Raw genomic sequence first — 21267 nt, 5'->3', positions numbered from 1 at the left:
ACTCTGAAGGAACCACCATTAGTATCCATGCAAAGTGAGGTCACCTGTGCACGCCTGCACTTCTCTTCTTAACATCAGCGTTGAACTCAAGAGAACACAGAGCATCTGCCAGAACAAAGAACAGGATTCTTTGGCACCAACATGGAGGAGATGAAACTTTAAGCCTTAGATACTAAGGGAGGGAGCTATGCCATGAGGCTCTGGTATGTCTATGATGCTCATAGTGTGGATGCTGGAGTTTTTCTGAACACATGACTCAAAATTGTCATAGCAGAATTATCATGTTATGCGTGATGGCAATATGGGTGATAAGTGGTAGTGAGTGAGGAGAACCAGCGTTTACACTGCATCACTGACTCCAGGGTCCTCTCAGGCATCAGCATCTCATACATACTCTAACTATTCCATGATCCACCTACAACTATTCTCTCTGTGTATGTTTTACCTCCAGTGCAGTTTTTTGCCAGAATCATTTAGGAAACCATGGAAGCAAAACTTCAATCTTTTAGTTGAAGAGAACAGTCACAATGCACCAAAATCCCCAACTGTTCCATTAAAATAGAGATTCTGGCAGAGCAGATTCTGACAGAGATAGAGATTCTGACAGAGCAGGAGCTCAATTTCTCATTCTGATTAAATTTACATTCCAAAGTAGTGAGTGGAAATAAAATCTCTAACAATCTTAAAATATAAAGGTTAGGGAACTTTTCCCATTATTTACAAACTCTTAGAAGGGAGGGAGTTTTCATCAAATAATACTTCAACATCCTATCTGAAACTATTAAACTTAAAAGTTCAGTGAAATGTTTAACTGTCTATTAAGTAAAACCATCATGTTATTTATAGTTTTTCAATGTTTATTCATGGCTAGGCTTGTCTTGAGGTAGCAACAGTTTATACATTTATTTTGTCTTTTGCTTATAAAAGCTGTTTACGTAGTTACCAACCTTTTAGATTGGACTGTTCTTTTTTTATGTTTTACATAGGACAGATTTTGACCAGAAAGTTATCGTTCCTTATGACATGTCAAAAAAAATTAAAATACTCAAAAAGAGGTTACAGACTTTATTCAACTCATGTGCATCAAGAAAGAAACCCCTCAAAATGTTAGCTCCCTAAACTAAAGTAGAATTAAAGATTTTATGAGCAGACAAGAGAAAGATGTGATTGTGGACTTCTGCAAGGGTAAAGTTAATATGTGATTGCTGCAAAATTTGTACTTGACATTATGGGAAGATGATGTCAGTTTTTCATGTTCTTTTCTCAAAATAGTTGATGTTATCATATTTTGGCAGTTCCTGGAGCATTTATTTTGTAAACCTTGTAAGTGTTGTGTTATCTGTTAAGGTTCAGAGTAGAGGTAATATAAAATTAAAAAGAAAAGGGCAAAGAACAAAGAGAGGGAATGAAAAGAAAGGGGGAAAATTCAAGTTTACATAAAGAAACGTGGGTTCATTTTGTAACTAGGGACTAGGAGTAACAACCTCACTAGTCTCACCACATGGCAGACCCAGACTGGTACCTTTGCAAAAATAAAACCTGAGTGCTGAGGGCTTCCCCTTTAGTGAAAGCCAAAAGCCCTATATCAGAATTCTAGAATCTATTATCAACCAATGGAGGGAAGACATGGAGAGGGGAGAAGGTTAGTGGGGGCAGGTGTGTCCAGAAGGTCAGAGTCTGAAGCACAGACTCAGGGCCAGAACCCGGGCTCCAAGGGAACAGCTCCACCAGCGGGAGACTCACACATGGCCAGCCGCTAGGGAACTTAGTCGTTTCTATTCTCAGTGGGTTAAAATTCTGGCTAATATCATTTTAGGAAGAAGAGAAACACCAACTACCCTCCTTTCAAGTTTTAGTTGCTAATAGGAATTTGGGCTCTGAAAAGTCAAAAATCATTTTTTCAAGATTATGAACAATTGTACAACTAGTCAAACTATCAGAGCAGGAAAGCTGAGCGTGATCATGTGTGTGTGGCTGGTGGGCAGCTTCGGGCTGGGTGCAGCACCACAGCTTCAACTCCTCCTTGGAACAGATGCTCCTGCTTGCAGGCCTGTTGCAGGCATCCAAATACCCACGGGATCAAGGGGTGAGGTGCTGGGAACAGATGAATCTGTCTTCCAATGGTAATGACTTGGGGGGAAGTTCTGTCACTGAACCCCTTTCCAGAAAAATAAATGGTCTGAGAACAGAAATGACTAAGTTCCCTAGAGGCTGGCCATGTGTGCGTCTCCCCTCGATGGAGCTGCTCCCTCGGAGCCTGGGTCCTGGCCCTGCGTCTGTGCTTTGGACTCCAACTACCTGGACATACCTGCCCCCATGCCCTTATCCCCTCTCCATGTCTTCCCTCCATTCAGGCCCCCCACTTATTTCAATCAAAGTATCTGAGGTAAAAATGAGACAATTAATAAAAGATGTTTTCTGGAGAGGATTATTTGGCCCCAAACAACCATTTTACCCTATTTGAAAAGAATTTATTTTCTGGCTTCATAGAGATTTAAAATGTGCCTCGACTTTTAACAATCTAATTGTATACTCTACCAAAAGCTTATTTAAGTCAAGAGGTCTCCTTGTGTTATTAGAGAGGCCTGCATCATAAGAGTTCTGGGCCCTTAAGAAGAAAAGCTCCGCAAGTATGTGGTATCCAACCTCATACATGATAGGATGGTTATAATAATCATAAAAAAAAAAAAAGAAACAGTGTCAGCAACAATGTGGAGATATTGGAATGCTTATGCACTCGTGATGAAAATATAAAATGGTACAGCCACCATGGAAAACAGCATGAAAATTCCTCAAAAAATTAAAAATTAAATCACCACTTGATCTGACTATCCTGCTCCTGGGTATATAGTCAAAAGAATTAAAGCAGACTGGGCCTCCCCAGTGGCGCAGCGGTTGAGCGCTGGGTTGCGAAGCTGCCCGCGGCCTCTGCGGTGCCGGTTCAATCCCCGGCTGCTCCCCGGCCTCCGCAGGAGGGTCCCACATGGTGCGCAGACCTCTCCTGCCGCCCGCTGCTTCCCTGAGCAGTGTACTTCGGTCCTTCTGCCTGTTCTGTTTCCCGCTCTGGCTCTGGTGAATTCTCTCACCCTCCCACGCTTCTGACTGTACCCAGTGCATGTATAAACAAAAAACAAACAAACAAATAAATAAATAAATAAACATGCCTGTATAAAAAAAAAATTTAAAAAAAAGAATTAAAGCAGACATCAGTGTAAAAAATAATAACAATACAAATCACAACAAAGCAAAAATGGACAATTATAAATCAGACACATATTGCAGGGGAGGAGGAGGGAGAGGGATCAGAGGGAGGGAGGGAGGAGCACCTCAGGGGACTGAGGTGATGGTGCACAGGTGCATTGGGGAAGGAAACTCTATGGAGACTATACCTGAGGGGGTTGGGGGAAGCAAATATTGTTTAAAAATGAACAGTGGTGTAATAAATAAATAAATAAGTAAATTTCAACCAACAAAATAATTAACAGCAGAATCTTGAAGAGATATTTGCACACCCATGTCCATAGCAGTGTCATTATAATAGTCAAAAGGTAGACGTGTCCATTCCTGGTGGAATGGATAAATAAAATACAGTGTATGCACACAATGGGGTATTATTCAGCCTTGAAATAGAAGGAAAATTCTGATACATGCTAAACATGACTGAGCCTTGAAGACATTATGCTGCATGAAATAAGCTAGTCACAAAATCACAAATACTGCATAATTCCACTTGTATGCAGTCTCTAAAGTAGTCCAATTCATAGAGACAGGAAGTAGTGACTGGTAGAAGCTAAGGGGAGGGGAAGTGGGGAGTTAATGTTTAATGGGTACAGAGTTTCAGTCTTACAAAGATGAAAAAGCTCTGGAGACCTGTTGCACAAAAATGTGAATGTAGTTAATACCACTACAATGTATACTTAAAATTTTAAGATGATAAATTTTATTCTATGTGTATTTTACCACAATTAAAAAATGTTAAGTGTGGTTTTATTTTCAGTATTACGTATTTCTTGCAAATAGCTGGATTTCTTCATGACTATAGGCCAAGCAGATGTGGTCCGGGGTGAACCTTCAAACAGGTGGAAGTTTTATAAATCTGCCAACATGTGCAAATAGAAACAAATAGCCTGCCAATTCATAATCACCATATGTTGTCAGAGGTTATGAATGCTCTGGAGGGAGAGGAAAAAAATGCAAAGCAAGTTCCCCATGAGAGGCAAAAGCATCTAGAAAGAGTCCACAGAGCCACAGAGCTAGGTCAGCTGTGCACTTGGCCCCTCAGAGGGGCCAAGGGTATATAACCATGATACCCTTTTATCAAAAGGCATGAAATAAATGTTTATACATAATAACCCAATAAAAATATTACTGTAGGATCTTAAAGGAATCATTCAGGTTGCTTCATATTTTTTTTTCTTATTGGATATTTGAATCACTTATTGTTTCTTAATTATAAACTTGGATTCTTTGGTTTATAAAGCTTATTTTCTAACTATATACATTTTATGTATTGATCCATCCAGATGGTAAAGTTTGAGATTCATATTGGTCACTGTAAACAACAAAAAATAGCATCTGCTGTATATGATCCAAGTCAGGACTTTGATGAACTACAACGATCTTGCAATACTTTGTGGTGCTCTGATTCTGTGTTCTTACTTCCCAATCCTGGATAGTGGGATCCAGACCACAGCTCTATATCCCTAAAAATTCTAGAATCCTCTGGTGAGCTATAGTTCCTTTCTACCCCTTCTCTCTCTTTTTCAAAAGCAGTGACTGTCATTCCTTATTTGTTATCATAGCTGTGATCATCACTACAACTTAATGGTATAACTTAATCTTTTACTTCAATTAAATATGCTTACCTTTAAAATCTCCTATACTAGGCACTATCATCAAGACAGGATGAGAAGAGGAGGTGTGAACCTATTCCCCGAAATCATGTACAGTGTTTTAAACCAATATTACCTCCATAAAGAAAACACGTCAGTTAATTGCTTTTTTAAAAAGACAAGATGAGGGCCTCCCCTGGTGAGGCAGCAGTTGAACACTGGGCTGCAAAGCTGCCTGCCACCTCTGTAGCACTGGTTCGATCCCTGGCTGCCGGCAAGGGTCCCACATGGCGCGACAGACCTCTCCTGCCACCTGCTGCTTCCCTCAGCAGTGTATTTCATCAGTCTGCCTGTTCTGTTCCCCGCTCTGGCTCTAGTGACTTCTCTCACCCTCCCGCTCTTCTGACTGTACCCAGTGCTTGTATAACTAAATAAATAAATCTTTTAAAATAAACAAATAAACAAACAAATAAATAAATAAAAAGACAAGATGAGAAGGTGTATCCTTTTTGTTAGAAGTTGAATCAAACTAGGCAGACAAACAAGCACAAACACTTAAAATAATAGGATTACAAACCATGACTGCAAATGCAGTTGTTGTGGATGCAGAGGGCTGGACATACTGATTTCAGTCAGGAGAAATCATAGGTTTCTCAGGGTGGTGACATTGGAACTTATGCCTTAATGATGTCAAGATGTCCAACAGAAATGAAGATGAAAAGGAGGCTGAAATAAAAATGTAGAAATTGGCTTTAGACTAAGAGTTGACATTAACTATGAAGAGTATCAGGACTGAAAGAAAGATTGAAGATGAACTGATGCTTGCAGCGGAAACCAATTGTTATAAATTAGCATAAGGGTTCAGATGATATATCATGGCAGTAATAGAATCATGCCTTCCCAGACGACTGGTATCCTGAGTGACCCCTGTAATAATGTGGGATAGTTGAGCATACCTGGAAGGAGCACATTAATATGTATATATTATGGGGTGCAGTTGCGGGTAGGACTGGAGTTGTCCTGAGAGATATGAGCAAGTCTGTGATGCCCAGCCCATTCTTCTGCCTTGGATTTGCATTACCAAGACTGGGCAAAGCCCACTTGACATATACACTCTTAATCCTTGCATTATTGATCCTAGAACAGCCGCAGTTATCTGGAAAGGAGCCTGGTAAAACAAGGAGTAGCAAGATCAAAGAGACTCAATTTTTTTTTTTAATAATAAATTTTATTTTTATATTCCCCATACAATTGCAACCCCCCCATTCTGACCCCAATCCCTCCCCTCCCACCCCTCACCCCCCAAAAAGTGAAGAGACTCAAATTTTATGCAAATTCCAAATAGTCCAATATGCTCACGTTCAAGGTATCTGGGAAAAGAAGAGTAAGACCAGGTTGCTGAAGGCAGGGAGATACTTTTTCTGGTACTTGGGGTTATTCTCCAGGCAGTGGAGGATATGAAATAGGAAGGAGTGACATGCTGAGTTTTCTGAAAGTAACTCTGGCAAGGGTCATAGTGGAAAGGAAAAAAGCTGGCAATCCCCCTCTGTATTGTTATTGTCCAAGAAGAGAGATGTGGACCTTTCTATGAACAGAGATGTTGACCTTAAATAGAGAGCAAAGCTAGGCAGAACAGGTGGAAAAGCAGGAGCATATGCCCCAGGGTCTGTTATGTCTCTCCTGGGAGCTGACTGTCAATCAGGGACAGCCATCCTCTGAGAAACAGGAGAGTTTATGAAATCTTAGGCATTTAGCATAAGATCTTCTCAAACGTGTCCTTTCTTTGTCCACATGGTTATAGCATCTCCCCATCCCCAAATCAATTAGATTTCATAAGAAATTAAACTGTTGGAGACAGTGAGTCACCTACCAAATACATGTGTGTTCCACCATTGCTAGAACTGGATCCGGGTACAAGGAATATTCCAAATGCATAAAAAAACAAAAGTATTATCTTTCTGCTTCTAAATAAGCAGTAAATGGAAATGTACTGTCCATATTATGTCCCTATATATTCCCATGCAAACACTTATTTTTTCAGGCAAACACATTTCTGTGGAGAGATTTAAGATAATCAATTTCAAGTGCTTTGAGTGACTGGTGAATTTTTAAAATGTAGATATCTTTGTTGAATACATTTGGTCTATAACCATTTAGATACACTAGTGGTTGTGTGGTAATCATCAAGGTAGACTGAAGTTTATTATATTCAATGATGCATTCATAAGGAAATAGAGTGTCTGCTCTTACCGTGCCCCATTTCTTTTTTTTGTTTTCTGCTTAACTTGAATTTTATTGTGAGGACTTACTGTTTCTCATATGCTTACAACCCACTAAGTATTTTTCACATATTAACCCACTTAAATCTCACAACATCTTTAGGAGTTCCGTCTTATACAATCTAAGTTCAAGAAACTGAGGCACAGAACTGTTAATTTTTCAATAGCCTTTTAACTAGTATTTTTATAAATATTTATTATATCAGCCTTCATTTTTGTACAATGTGTGATTTCCCCATGAAATCCCCACTGCCAGTTCACCAGTGCACCATCACCGTAGTCCCTTGGGCTCTCCCCACCCCGTCCTGATCCTTCTTCCTCCTTCTCCCCTACAGAATGTCTCTGGTCTATGGTTGCCTGTTGATTTTGATTTTTACTTTATTAACTTTTTTTTTTGCCCTATTTCTTACTTTCCACATCCATTCCAACCCATGAACATGCCAGCATCTCACCAGTCACTTAGGATATCCCTTTCTTCTCATCATTACTCATCTGGCCTATTTCTACTCTCTGACGCCCAGCATTCTCCTGGCATCCCTGCCCAGCACACATCCCAAACAGCCACAGACAGGAGGCCTTCCATAACAACTTGCTCTCTCCAAACCAAAAACATCATGCTGTTGTAGTTAGACTGAGGGTGAGTCCAGGAGGGCAGGTGCTGTGATGTTGCCTTTCTTTATATCATCAATATCAAGAAGCACTATTAAATTATGGAAGGACCCCAGTAAAAGTCAAGTAAATAAAAATAAGCTCCAGGACATACTAGTGTTTACCTGGAGGAAAGAGGGAAGGATAAATCTGGTAAAAGGGATCAATTGTGAGGCAAAGGATGGAATTAAACTTTTAGTGGTGAGCCTATGTAGTATAGACAGATGTTGATCTACAATGATGTGCACCAGAAATCTCTGCAATATTGTAATTAGGCTTGTAGTGCTAGAGAGGATGTGAAATTTCAACAAAAAACTTCTCATCTTCATGGGAATTCTTTCTATAGTATGCAGAGAAGAAAGTCTTACAGTATTTGCAAAACTCTGTAAAAAAAAAAAAAAAAGTCATTCTCCACATTGACCCATGTTTGTTAGTTCATGCATTAGTAGTACAGGATATAAGACTACTGATTACGCAGCATTCTTGTAGAAATGTGCAAAATCTGTTTTTGGTAACTGTATTATTACATGTCAAAGTAAAGTGCGGAGTGTTTGGACTCAACGTTGTTAAGGAGGAATATAGTTTCATTTACAAACAGCTGTGGTAGCTCTTCCTGTCTTTCTGATAGAGCAAAGCAGGTATTTTTGAAATGACATTTGATGAGGTACCAGGTATGGGTGAGAAGAGGCAGGATTTGGTAGTTAGAACTCACCTGTTGGATTAATCCAAAGACTATCTAGCTGTGATTGCAAATCTAAATAATTCTGTGTTCTTTATACAAGAAACGTACAGTTTAATCTAGGACTCCAAAGCCATGTTCAAAGTGCCCCACCATTCTAAATGGGACCTAACTCTTGTTAGCAGGAAATTTTTCTTCCTAATGCGAATATTAAAAAATCTGCCTACACCTAAAAGAAAGGATCTGTAAAAGCAAGTTCTAGCATAACTATTTTTTTCTTATAAAACTGATTGTTTCTATTTAGCTTACTTTAAATATGTTTCCAGTAATTCACTAATATTGCCCTTGCCTTGTGATAGAAAATGATATTATCCTGAGAAATTTTATGAATGGAAAACATGAAGATTTTATAATTGAATTAGGAGGGTTACATAAAATTTTTTAAATCACATATAAAAGATACAAACAATAGAAAGATGAGGCTAACTTAACATGTAAAAATTTTATTCACTTATTAAAATCCTTTCTTAGAAAAAATTTGTACAGCATGAATTTCTAAATGGATCATGTTTTATACAATGTCCCATTGTATAATCAAAAAATTCTAATTATATAACAGAAATTAACATAAGCATTTCAAAATTTAACAAATCTCATAAAATATTTCAAAAAAAATGAATTATAAAGCTTTGGAAAAAAATTAAATTGCCCATAAATAAAATTGGACAGAAATATATTGTACAGAACCTCTAGTATGCAATATCTGACTTTTATGGCTGAATAGTAGAATTGTGTTCAATTTCAGTGTTTGCCCAACTGAATAATATCAACATCAGCTGAATAGCTAATGATAATCCTGCTAAAACTCACATTTATGCTGACATCAAAAATGCAGGGATTTAATAGGCCTGATAGGCAATTAAAACACATTTCTAAAATGTATACAAGGATTTAGTATTAGTTAGGTTTTATTCTTTTTTTTAATTTTTTTAAATAGTTATATTTTTTTTAAGATTTATTTATTCATGCATACAAGAACCGGGGTACAAGCCAGATGTGCAGAAGGGTGAGAAGAGTCACCAGAGACAGAGCGGGGAACAGAACAGGGAGATTGACTGAAATACATCGCTGAGGGGAGCAGTGGGCGAGAGAGGAGAGGTCTGCTGCGCCATGTGTGTATCTCCCCCACAGGCCAGGATCGAACCCTCACTGTAGAGGCTGCGGACAGCTTCACAGCGCTGCACTCAACCTCCTGTGCCACCAGGGAGGCCCTAGTTAGGTATTAAAACCAATGTAAAGATCATCTGACTGGTCTTGTTATCAATTTTATACACATTACCACACAAACCAATATACATATAAATGATTTAAGGATATGTATGTATATTCATATGTATAACACATGAAGTATCCAGAATAAAATGGATTAATCTACAAATAGATCATGACTGTATTAAAAACAAGATGCTTTTAATTAATCTTTGTTAGGAACATATAGTGTTTGTATATTTTAATATTTTTCTTTGCTTTTAATCAGGTTGTTTGGTATCAAATCGGTAATTCGAACAGACTGTTCCAGCACTTGGAAGATCATAGCGAACCCAGACCTGTCGTGGTATCACCACGCCAACCCCATCCTCCTGCTGGTGATGTACTATACTCTGGCCACGCTGATCCGCATCTGGCTGCAGGAGCCACTGGTAAGGATCAAATGGTTTCCATGATCTTGTCTGCAAGTAAACTGAAACTCCACTCCAGGTGAAATGGCTCATTGCTAATAAACACTCACTAGTCAATACTATATTCCAAAATAACTAGAGCAGGGCTGTAGGGGCAGGATGGCCTAGAGCAGGATCTCTATGACCCGAACAGACAGGTAAAGGAGAGTTCTGGAGCCCTTGGTGGCTTTTCAGGCTTTTATTGGCGTTTTACCAGGTACATGGCAGGCAGGGGGGTGGGCGCCCCAAATCTTCACTCTTTCTGGGCTCTCCAGTGTTCTCTCATGGCCTTTGCTGCTCTGCTGCTTCTCTTCTGTTCTCTCACGTGTTCTTCTGGTTCCTGTATGCTGCTCTTATAAGCCAGTCTGCCCAGGTGCACCCACCTACATATGCCCACACCCTACTCCAGGTGTCTGCCATCAGGCATGCATTCAAGACCACAGGGATCCATCATCAATCCTAATGGTGGAAGGGCATAAAAGCCTACAAGGTTACAGTGTTTTTATTCTGCAGAAAGTACTAAGTGAATACAAATACCAACACAGCAAAGACTGGTTTTCCTTTCACATGCTCTAAGAATGGGAGGTGCTAAGAAGCATGTGAGACTCAATTTACAAAATGCCTGGTTATAAGCTCAACTGTTTACATATATTATCTTATTCAATCCACTGAAAACTCAGAATTGGTATTGTACTCAGAGATAACGAAAATTCGGTGAGAGAGGTAAGTTGGTCTAATAGCACATTTACTGAAGAGTAGAAATCCAATCCAACCCATGTTTGGCAACAAAGCGAGGGTGTCAGTTCTCCAAATCTTCTCTCAGACATGTGTCCTCTGAAGATGTTACAGGGATAGCTCAGCAACCAGTGACACCCCTTCACAAGCCCAGGGGTTTAGGATGTCTCCTCTAGGCACAACTGAGGCCTGGCTCATTTCCTGTGGGGATGTTGACAAGGACATGGCCCTTTTCAGGTCAGGACCAGAGGGACTGTGTGACTCCTATCTTTTCCCTTTCAGTAACAGAAAAACTCATCCACTTTTATTTCCGTCCCTAAATGACCAACAGAGCTCAGTTGCAAGATAGCATATGGCACATGAAGAAGACAAGTGGTGTGGACAAGAGTTATCATACCCTTTCTCCTCTACCCGCCAGAGGACAAGCCAGCACATTGGGGAACAGTACCAGTGAGCACTGATGTTCCAGTAGGGCCTGCTGATGGTGGTTGCATCGTAACAGAATGCCTTATAGGGTCCTAAAGGATCCAGGTCATCTTCTGCCACAATGTTTCTCCATATCTCTTCTAAAATTTAAGTGTGTCAGTGTAATCAGTTAAAGTGATTGTGTTCATTTCCTCCACAAACTCATATACAGACAAGTATATGCATCTGTGTACAGTTAATCCCTATATACAAAAGAAAGTAAAATCTATCATAGGAGCTATTTCTGAACAATGTCTAGTAAATGGTGAAATTACTGTAAAGCATTCAACTTAATAAGAATCCCTCTGCTTTAGCAGTGGGTCTCTCAGGCAGAGCATGTGTGCCAACTCTGTGATGCCGTCATAAAGGGAAAAGCTGTGTTGTAGCCCTGCAGACCCGAGAGACATTCAACTTTGTCTGTCACAGTCTGCCTAGGGACAAAGGGAGGCAGGCAATATAGCTGTGGGCCACAGAGTTAATAACAACACTATCAATTGATGTCTGGAGGAGTATTTGGACAACAGGGCCCAATTCATACACTTCAGCCTGTTGTATTTAATTGGGCCAGGTCACAGGACACAATAACGGAGGACAGCTTGCTGATTAGACATAGTTCCACTGACCTGGCTCATTTCACAAAAGATGTCAACCAGAAAGTGTTAGTTAGTTTTGTGGTAAGAGTCTACAAAACATGTGTGAGAAAGAGAAGTAGCTGTCATGATTTAACTGAGCTCTGTGGACAGAGACCTGTAAAGTGTGAATTCACACCCAGGGCATTGGGCACGCCCCACATGGGAAGCTGAGACTTGGGCTTAAGGCTAAGTCTACTGGCTCTGCCCCAGTATCAGTGGTGTTAATGCTTCTGTGGGAGCACCCAACACTTTCTGTTCTTTATAACTTCTTTTTATCTCTTCTAGACCAGTTGTCTGATTTAGGCCAATGTCCCATTAGGTAAGACACCAGTTTATGCTTAGCTATGTTCCTGTTTTAATAGTATGTATAGTTGTATGAGTCTGCCTTTAACAAATTTCTTAATTAAAAATTATCTCCATGGCTGGGTTACACAGTTAATAGTGCAATATTTCTTTGCAAACTTTTCATCTAAGATCCATTCGATTGCTATTTAGTGCAGTTTTGACTTTACATTGAAATGCAGTGTATACTTAATGTTAGGGCATACTCCTGTAATTTATGGGACTGAGTAGGAAACAGGACATGATATTGACCTGCTTAGCACTTACAGGGCAGCAAAATTGTCATTTTTTTAAAGTATCTTGATTAATACACGCATGCACACATATACATATATATGTTGTGTAAAGAACTAAAAATAATCATATTGAGGTGTCTGGGCTGCTGAGAGAACCACACTGGGGAGCACAGCTGGTCCTGTGGCTAATTCTGTATCTCAGGTACAGGATGAGAGGACCAAGGAGGAGGAGAGAGCACTGGCCTGCAGCCCCATACCAATCACAGCTGAGAGGAGGCGGAGCCTGTGGTACGCAACCCATTACCCAACAGACGAGAGAAAAGTAAGCCACCAGGAAAAGAATTTCCTCTTTCTAGTATTTCGCCATTTTGACTTGATGTTGCTGAGCATGAATTATAGGATACTAGCTGAAAACTCAGATTGTTCATGGTTTGTAGAAATAGTTTGATTGTAAAGTATTAGAGTTCTAGTCAGTGATGGGAACCCAGGGCTTTCAAAGAAAATACCATGGTCCAACCTCCTCAATGAGAAAATCATTTCATATTCCAGTGCTTTCTACTCAAATCTCTTAATCCTGATGAGAAAGAATGATCTTGATTTTTGAAAGCTAGTTTTATGTTAAGACGAACAAAAATTACAAAGTGATATATTAGCATTGGGTGGTAAAGATCTAAATGTTGAAACACAATGAAGCAAATAATTTCAGTTTATTGGGTAAGCAGTCACAATAATAACCACTTAAACCATATATATATATATATATATATATATTTTATATATATATATATATAATTATCACTGTTTTGAGGCTTCAGTATGAATTGGCAAGGAAAAGTGGGTCACAATTGGGGGAAGTCTATATACATAGCTTTTTGATTATTTATTGACTATTTTGACTTGTTAAAACTTGCAATGTTGTAAAAACTAATACTCATAACTCTTCGATGGAGTCAGAATTTGCTTTCCAACATGTTAGAGAGTTGAGGAGTAGATTGTCTGATGTATTTGCTAGGAGGTGATTTTCTTCTTAGATATGTGGTTTTATTTTGAGCATAACTGTCCTGTGCAAAGAGAGCACCGAACAATGAATGAGCCACCCCAGGGTGCTGACAGCATGTGGAGCCAATGTGCTCTCAGATCTCTCAGGGTATCAAGGTCCTCTTCTGTTTCCTCATGACTTGACAGAATAGTCTTCCCATTTCACTGAGTGATGCATGTATACAACAGTTTTAAAATCAGATCTGTGGAACTCTGGGAAATCCAGAGATCCATAAGAATAAAAATATTTTGTAAGATTATTAATATTTGCCTTTTTCGCTGTGCTGACATTTGCTCTGATGACACAAAGCCATAAACCAATACAGTTACACAAACCTGTATAGCCATGGCTGTGTTCTTCATGGCACACACTCAACAGAAAACAAAGCAGAAAGACCAGTTCCATTAAGAAGTTCCTGATGAACCCAAAATAGGTGTTAATTTTTTTTTTTTTTTTTTTTTTTTTATAAAGGAGAATGGGTGTTTTTTATTTTATTTATTTATTTTATAGAGGCATGTTTTTATTTATTTATTTGTTTGTTTGTTTTTTGTTTATACATGCACTGGGTACAGTCAGAAGCGCGGGAGGGTGAGAGAATTCACCAGAGCCAGAGCGGGGAGCAGAGCAGGCAGAAGGACCGAAGTACACTGCTGAGGGGAGCAGCGGGCGGCAGGAGAGGTCTGCGCGCCATGCGGGACCCTCCTCCGGTGGCCGGGGAGCAGCCGGGGATCGAACTGGCGCCGCAGAGGCCGCGAGCAGCTTCGCAACCCAGCGCTCAACCGCTGCGCCACCGGGGAGGCCCAAGGTGTTAATTTTCTTAAGACTTAACCTTGGAATTCACATATTTTAATATTCTGTGTGACAAAATGGGAAGTCCACATACAGGGCTAGATACTAAAGTTGAGCAACTTTTCATATGAAGACCACCAGACTGATTGTTGGAAGCTATTCCCACCGAATACCAGATTTATTTGCAAGAGCTGATAGATGAATGATGGTCATTCAGGTGTAGTTATTGAGCAGATAATTACTGGAAAAATAAATGAAATATGTACATCATTTCAAGGCATATCTGACCACATTTGCTGTGAATTATACAATTTGAACTTTTCAGTAAATATTAGAATATTGGAAAATTCCTATGGACCACTGAAAATATGAAAACTTCCCAGTACTGAAAGACTTTTCTTACAAGTGGTGATATTAACATAATGTGTTTTTTGAATATTGTGTAATGAAAAGTGTCACTATTTGGTAGAGCTGTTTCACCAATGATGGTATTAAAATATGCAAGTAAGATTCACTCAGCATCACTTATCATCATGTAAATGAAAAATCAAAACTACAATGAAATGCCACCTCACACCAATGAATGAATATAAGAAAAAATAGAAACAAGTGTTGGTAAAAGTGTGGAGAAAATGTAATTTTTATTCACTGTTATTTACAATAGTCAAGTTGTGGAAACATCCTAAGTATCCTGTAACAGGTGAGTGGATAAAGAAGACGTGGAATAGATACACAATGGAACACTACTCAGCTATAAGAACAGATGAAATTTTGCCACTTGCAATAACATGGATGGAATGGAGGGGGTTATGCTCAGTGAAGTAAATCAGAAGGAGAAAGACAAATACAGGAGGATTCTGCTCATATGTGGAATATAGAGAAATAAAACAAACAACAGGCAAAACTTATCCAAAACCAACCCTAGAAATATAACTGTAGAACTCAGGCTGCTAGAGGGGGAGGTGGCAATAAGTAGGTAGGGAAAAAAAAAAGGAAGAGGGCCCAGGCGTCTATGGTGAAGGATTCTGGGTGTTTTGGTGATGGGTGTAGTATGTTAACATACACCTGAAGAGTTGTGAACCTATTGCCCTAAATTATACACAGTATTGTAAACCAAAGGTACCTCATTAAAAAGAAGAAGAAGAAGAAGAAGAAGAGGAAGGAGAAGGAGAAGGAGAAGGAGAAGGAGAAGGAGAAGGAGAAGGAGAAGGAGAAGGAGAAGGAGAAGGAGAAGGAGAAGGAGAGGAAGGGGAGGAAGGGGAGGAAGAAGAGGAAGAGGAAGAGGAAGAGGAAGAGGAAGAGGAAGAAGGAGAAGGAGAAGAAGATCTATTCAAGGTGCAAGATTCATGAGTGGATTTTAATGTGACAAAGTATGAAAGTTTATTGAAAATGGTTTCAGGTTCCACATCACGAATAACCTTCAAGAAACGACCACTTGTTGAATTGGGGTAGTATCAATGATTCTTCACAGTTAGGAGGATAGACTGTTGAAATACTCTCCTTTCTCCAACAGCATATCATTGTGAAGCCAAATTTTCTTCATGTTTCAATGAAAAAGTAAAACAGATTGAATGCAGGAACAAGGGTGAAAATCCAGCTGTCTTCTTTCAAGTCAGAAGTTAAAAGTAATAAATAAAGCATAAAATAATACCACTCTTTTTACTTTGTTTTTTGAAAAAACACATCTATTGAGTAAAATGGCTTATGTTAACATGCAGTGGGTTTCAAATTTCTAATAAATTAATAAATATATATTTATTTATTTATTTATACAAGCACTGGGTACAGTCAGAAGCGGGGGAGGGTGAGAGAATTTACCAGAGCCAGAGCCGGGAGCAGAACAGACAGACTGACAGAAGTACACTGCTGAGGGGAGCAGCGGGCACTTCAGGAGAGGTCTGCACGTCATGTGGGACCCTTGCCCGGTGGCCAGGGATCGAACCGGCGCTGCAGAGGCTGCGGGCAGCTTCCCAGCCCAGCACTCAACCACTGCGCCACCGGGGAGGCCCAATAAATATATATTTTTATTTTATGTTATTTTTATGGTTATTTTTATTCACTTATTTTTTTCATCATTGTTCATTTTTAAACAATATTTGCTTCCCCACCCCCAGGTGTAGTCCCCATAGAATTCCCTTCACCAGAGCACCCATGCGCCATCACCTCAGTTCCCTGTGCTCCTCCCTCCTTCCCTCTGGTCCCTCTCCCTCCTCCTCCCCTGCAGGATGTCTCTGATTATAATTGTCTGTTTTTGTTTTGCTCTGTTTTGTACTGTTATTTGATGTATTTTCACATTGATGTATTATTTGGTTCCCTTTATTCCTCCTATGAGTGAAACCATCCTAAATATATATTTTTAAATGCCTTTTTTCATTTTTAGTATGGTAGATATTGACAGAACCCACGAAAAAATTTTGGGACCCTCATTGATTTTTAAGAATGTAAATGAGTCTTGACCCCCCAAATTGGGTGAACCATTGGCATATTAAGTAGCTGTTATTTGGGGGAGAGCCCTAAACACTTGACACTAATATAATTAAAGTTTATCATCACATAATTATTTTGTTGTAGACAATATGCAAATCTTTAAAAAGTCTTAAACTTCACAACAAATCAATGTGTCTTTATTATGAAACCTGTATTTCTTGAAAAGTTAAATACTTTCAGAACACTGCAGTGTCCCAACAAGTCTAGGAGTAAACAGCTTGTTCTATGAGAACAAAACACTTGAAAAACGTAATCAACTTTTAGAGTCATGTGGCTTATGACTGCTTATTTGCTATTATAATTAAAGGTTAATAACTGGAAAATGATTGTAATAAACAGCAACAACCAGTTCTATGCCATGGCAAGTTTAACATATTACCTTCAAGCTCATTTAATTTGTATGTGTAGAGTGAAACTTTATAGATATATAAATATTACAGTGCTTTCAGCTTACATATTAACATGCTGTCCTGCGTTGCTTTTTGCAGCTTTTATCCATGACCCAAGATGACTACAAGCCATCTGATGTTAGTATATCCTTAGAATTACCATTTATGTGTGTGTAAGGTATGAAAAAGTGACAGAACTGGAATGAACTCCTTTAGTTATATTTTAACTATATATAAAACTGCCATAATTTTGCTTGCAGAAACTATACTGGTTAAATGCTATTAAAATACTAACATATAGTATGAGCTCAAATATAATCTTAGAAAATATACTTAAACTTTTAAAAAGTCACATTGCATTTTGCTCTGCAGATATGCCTATTACATAAATTGGGTATTACATAAATTACATAAATCTTGCATGTGCATGGACACACACGTGTGTATGTGCTTATGTACATTTATGTGTATGTCTCAAAGACTGTAAAGCCACAGAGACAGATTGAGGGGAAAAGAAATTATATGAGTGTATGAAGTGCAAAAGAGGAATTGCAAGTTGGGAGGTGACATCTAGGTGGAGACCTGTTGCATTAATCATGGGGAGAGCCACAAGGGGTGTGAGCAGTTGGAGGGACTCCTGGGGCTCCTGGTCAGGGCCCAGGAGGGTCTGCAGTTCTATGTAGTTAGAAGGTCAAGCTGGTGGGACTGCTGGCAGCAGAACTAAAACTGGAGAAGAGATCAGACCAGGTCAAGAATCCTCAGCCAGGCCATTCCAGCATTTAAACTTTCTGTACTAAGGACAGAGGTTGTGTTGCATGGTGTTTAGCAGAGGGACAGTAGGATCAAATTTGTGCTTTATTTTGATTACTCTGGAGAATAGATTTGGAGAGCAATCATGCAGCACTCATCTGGTTACGTGTACAGCTCACCAAATTGTTCAGCTTTCTGTCAGTTCTTCATTGCTGAGTTATTCCTACCTAGAGTCAGGAAAGGCGGTATAACTGCACTGGAAGGTACGGCTGCTCTCACGGGTGTGCTTTCCCCCTGCCCCCTTGCCAGGGCCTGCTGGTGACTGTGAACGGCAATCCGGTGGATTACCACACCATCCACCCTAGTCTTCCCCTAGAGAATGGGCCCGCCAAAGCAGACCTGTACTCTACCCCACAGTACCGGTGGGAACCCTCTGATGATGCCTCAGGTAAGGAGCAGCAGGTTCTGTGGTTACATGTCACACTCAGGGCCCTGTTTTTCTAATGCATAAACTGGCATGTCTCCATCTTCTGTTTATCGGATTTAGTCTTTCTTTTTCTTTTTTTGGCTTTGTTTTTTCTGATAGAGGTGTTGTCTTCCACAGCCAATATGTTAAGGTAATTTCCTTAAATCCTGGCTATATTTTACCCTGTCACATTGCTATGTGTGTTCTATCCATGTAACAAAATAAGTGGCATAATTGGGACAAACTTTAAAAACAAAAGGGAAAAATATTTTCATTGTGTTTATCGTGTTAACATATGTGTATATATGTGTTTTGGTTTTTCTGTAATTTAAATGAAATCATAACTGCTTAATGGACAAATGTTTTCAGAAAGTATTCTACTGAAAACAAGAAACTTGTAGTAGGCCTTTTCTCTCAGTAGATTGCATGGAAGGTAAGTGGTCTGTTACTAGAAGTGACAAATTGAAGGCCTGGGGCAGAGAGCTTATCCTCAGACTTGTTTTTGGTTTACACAACACTTACTAAAAAAAGAAAAAATTGTAAACAAGATTTTAAAAGCTGCAGCTCTGGCCTAGAGATGGAAATTTCTGGCACCCCTTGAAGAATGTGACTATCTGGTGGCATCAGTCCTTCATTTCTGCCAGGCAGCCTTTAATTCAGTTGCTGTTGGCCGTCTCCCTGAGGGAGAGAAAGCATACCAGTCACCAGTTCACCAAGACAGAATTAGCTCAGCTTACTATTGGGGTGGGGAGGGGAGACGGGGGATCAAATACATGCAGGAATCTGCAAAGTGCATACAGAACTATTATTATCTCCATTTGTGTGGAATTAAGGCTTTAATTATTTTACAACATCTTATCTTTAATAAATGACCAGCAGCTGTCCAATTGAATTAGTACATGAAGCTCACTTTAATGACCTTTTTTTCATCATTCTTTATCAAGCTTATTCTAATATGCTGTTTTCATAGTTCCTTATCAGCTGGTCTCCTAGTTGCCCCATAGTACGTATCTATTTAGCAGCACAAATGGTTGGTCAGGTCACCCGATATCTCCTTGTAAGTTAGATCACAATCAGTGCCCTCTTCTTTTCCTCACAGCCCCCAGGCCCTCTGATCCACAGAGCACCAGATGTGTGGATAGTTACCCTTTTCTCTTCCTACTTGGAGATGTTGCAGTTTGCAACTCAGACTTAGCTGAAGGTTTTCACTTCCTAATCTCTTAAGGAAACACAGCACTTCCCAAAGTTCAGCCTTAATAATATTGAAACACAGAGGGCAGCCCAAGAAACAGCATTTGTGACTATTCTAAAGTTTGAGAGATGTCCAGGGCACAGTCAGACTTCCTTCTGTTTACATATTTACATGAGAAGAAATAAACAGAATTTTGACTGCTGACAAAGTGAAGTCACTCAAATCATAAATTGAACTTTCAAAAGTAAAACAGATGCTGGGTTGTTATTTTTAATTGAACCTATATACACAAAACAGTCACAACCAGAGACATAGCAGGCAATAGCTGTGAAGTCCATCAGATTTTATTTTATCGTCATCATCTCCTGATCCGTGGACATCCCCATATAAACCATAAGCTTACCCAACCCAACACTGAGGGATGGAAGGCAGAGGACTCCTGTGGGAGGAGACACACAACCTCACTCAGAGGCTTTCTTCCTGGCCTCAGGCCTATATATATGGTCACTGGATTTTTAGGAGTTTATGTTTCTTTTTCATGGTGGTGAACAACCCTCTGATAACCTCCCAATACATAGCACATATGATTAAAAAAAAAAGACAGAATGGATGCATTCACTTACTACTCTTTATTACTTCCACTTTGAAGTCGAAATAGCGTTTCTGACAATTGTAGAAGTATCTTGAGGAGAAATCCTTCACATCCAAGCCAGTAGTTTCCTGTTGCTGGCTCCTGTTCTCCTCACCCCTCCACATGTTCTCTCTCTTACTTTTACCTGATCTTTCCATCCCCAGTATGACTTTTCTGCCTTAACCTGAACAAAAAGGAAACTGTAGACCACTGAGCTCACTCTTAGAAAGTGGTTGTTGGTTGGTTGGTTTTCTGGTGTTCTGCATCTTTGTTAAATACATACTCTCTACACTCCTTGTAGTAGTGATCAATTCCAGGGTAACATTATCCTCAAACTTAGCAGCTTAAAACAACAGTTAGTGTTGTAGTGTCAGGAATGTGGTGACAAGGGTCTCTTTCAGTTTGCAATAAAGCTGTTGATTGCAACTCACAAGTGACAGTCTCCACTAGATTGGCAGTTGACAGGCTTCAAGTTCTTGCAAAATGCTGGCCAGAGACATCAGTTCCTTGCCACCGGCGCCCCTCCCTCAGACACTTTACAACCTGGCAGTGGCTTCTCTCAAAACAAATGAGTGAAAGAAATAAAGCGCCCAAGGCGAAGCCACAATCTTTGTAATCTTGGCGGTGATAATGCCATCCCTTCCCAAGTATTCTATTTGTTGGTCACTCACCAAAGGACCCACCTATGCTCAGAGAGAGGAGGCTCTGGGAGAACACTCATACCAAAAGGAGATGCTTAGGGCTCATGGAAGTAGCTGCCTCCCACACCCTCTCAAATTGAAATTTCCTTCCTGCAATTTCTGTGTGGCTGCATCCATTACATTTACCAGGCAGAATATGTATTGATTGTGTTGGAATTCTAAGAGCTTTGGTTAATTGGAAATAACCTCTGAAGTCTTAAATGTGCACTGCTTGGAACATTTATACAAAACTCATATACATGCATAAATGATTATAT

The 21267-nt window shown here is 39.6% G+C and overlaps 1 protein-coding gene across 7 annotated transcripts in view; it reads left to right on the top strand.

Annotated features, from left to right (window-relative positions):
* The window catches only part of PIEZO2 (piezo type mechanosensitive ion channel component 2), a 500507-nt gene that overhangs the window by 349958 nt on the left and 129282 nt on the right, over positions 1 to 21267 (top strand). For all 7 annotated transcript variants that reach the window (XM_054694215.1, XM_054694221.1, XM_054694214.1 and 4 more), the window contains exons 8-11: positions 9976 to 10138; positions 12769 to 12888; positions 17370 to 17408; positions 18330 to 18468. In XM_054694215.1, the coding sequence (XP_054550190.1) occupies positions 9976 to 10138; positions 12769 to 12888; positions 17370 to 17408; positions 18330 to 18468 (461 nt within the window). The remainder of the gene's footprint in view (positions 1 to 9975; positions 10139 to 12768; positions 12889 to 17369; positions 17409 to 18329; positions 18469 to 21267) is intronic.

This window comes from Talpa occidentalis, unplaced genomic scaffold (genome assembly GCF_014898055.3).
Source record: "Talpa occidentalis isolate TD23 unplaced genomic scaffold, MPIMG_talOcc4v2.1 talOcc4.13, whole genome shotgun sequence".
NCBI lineage: Eukaryota > Metazoa > Chordata > Mammalia > Eulipotyphla > Talpidae > Talpa > Talpa occidentalis.
Note: the sequence above shows the minus strand (reverse complement) of the source record. Positions and strands in the feature narration are given on the sequence as shown.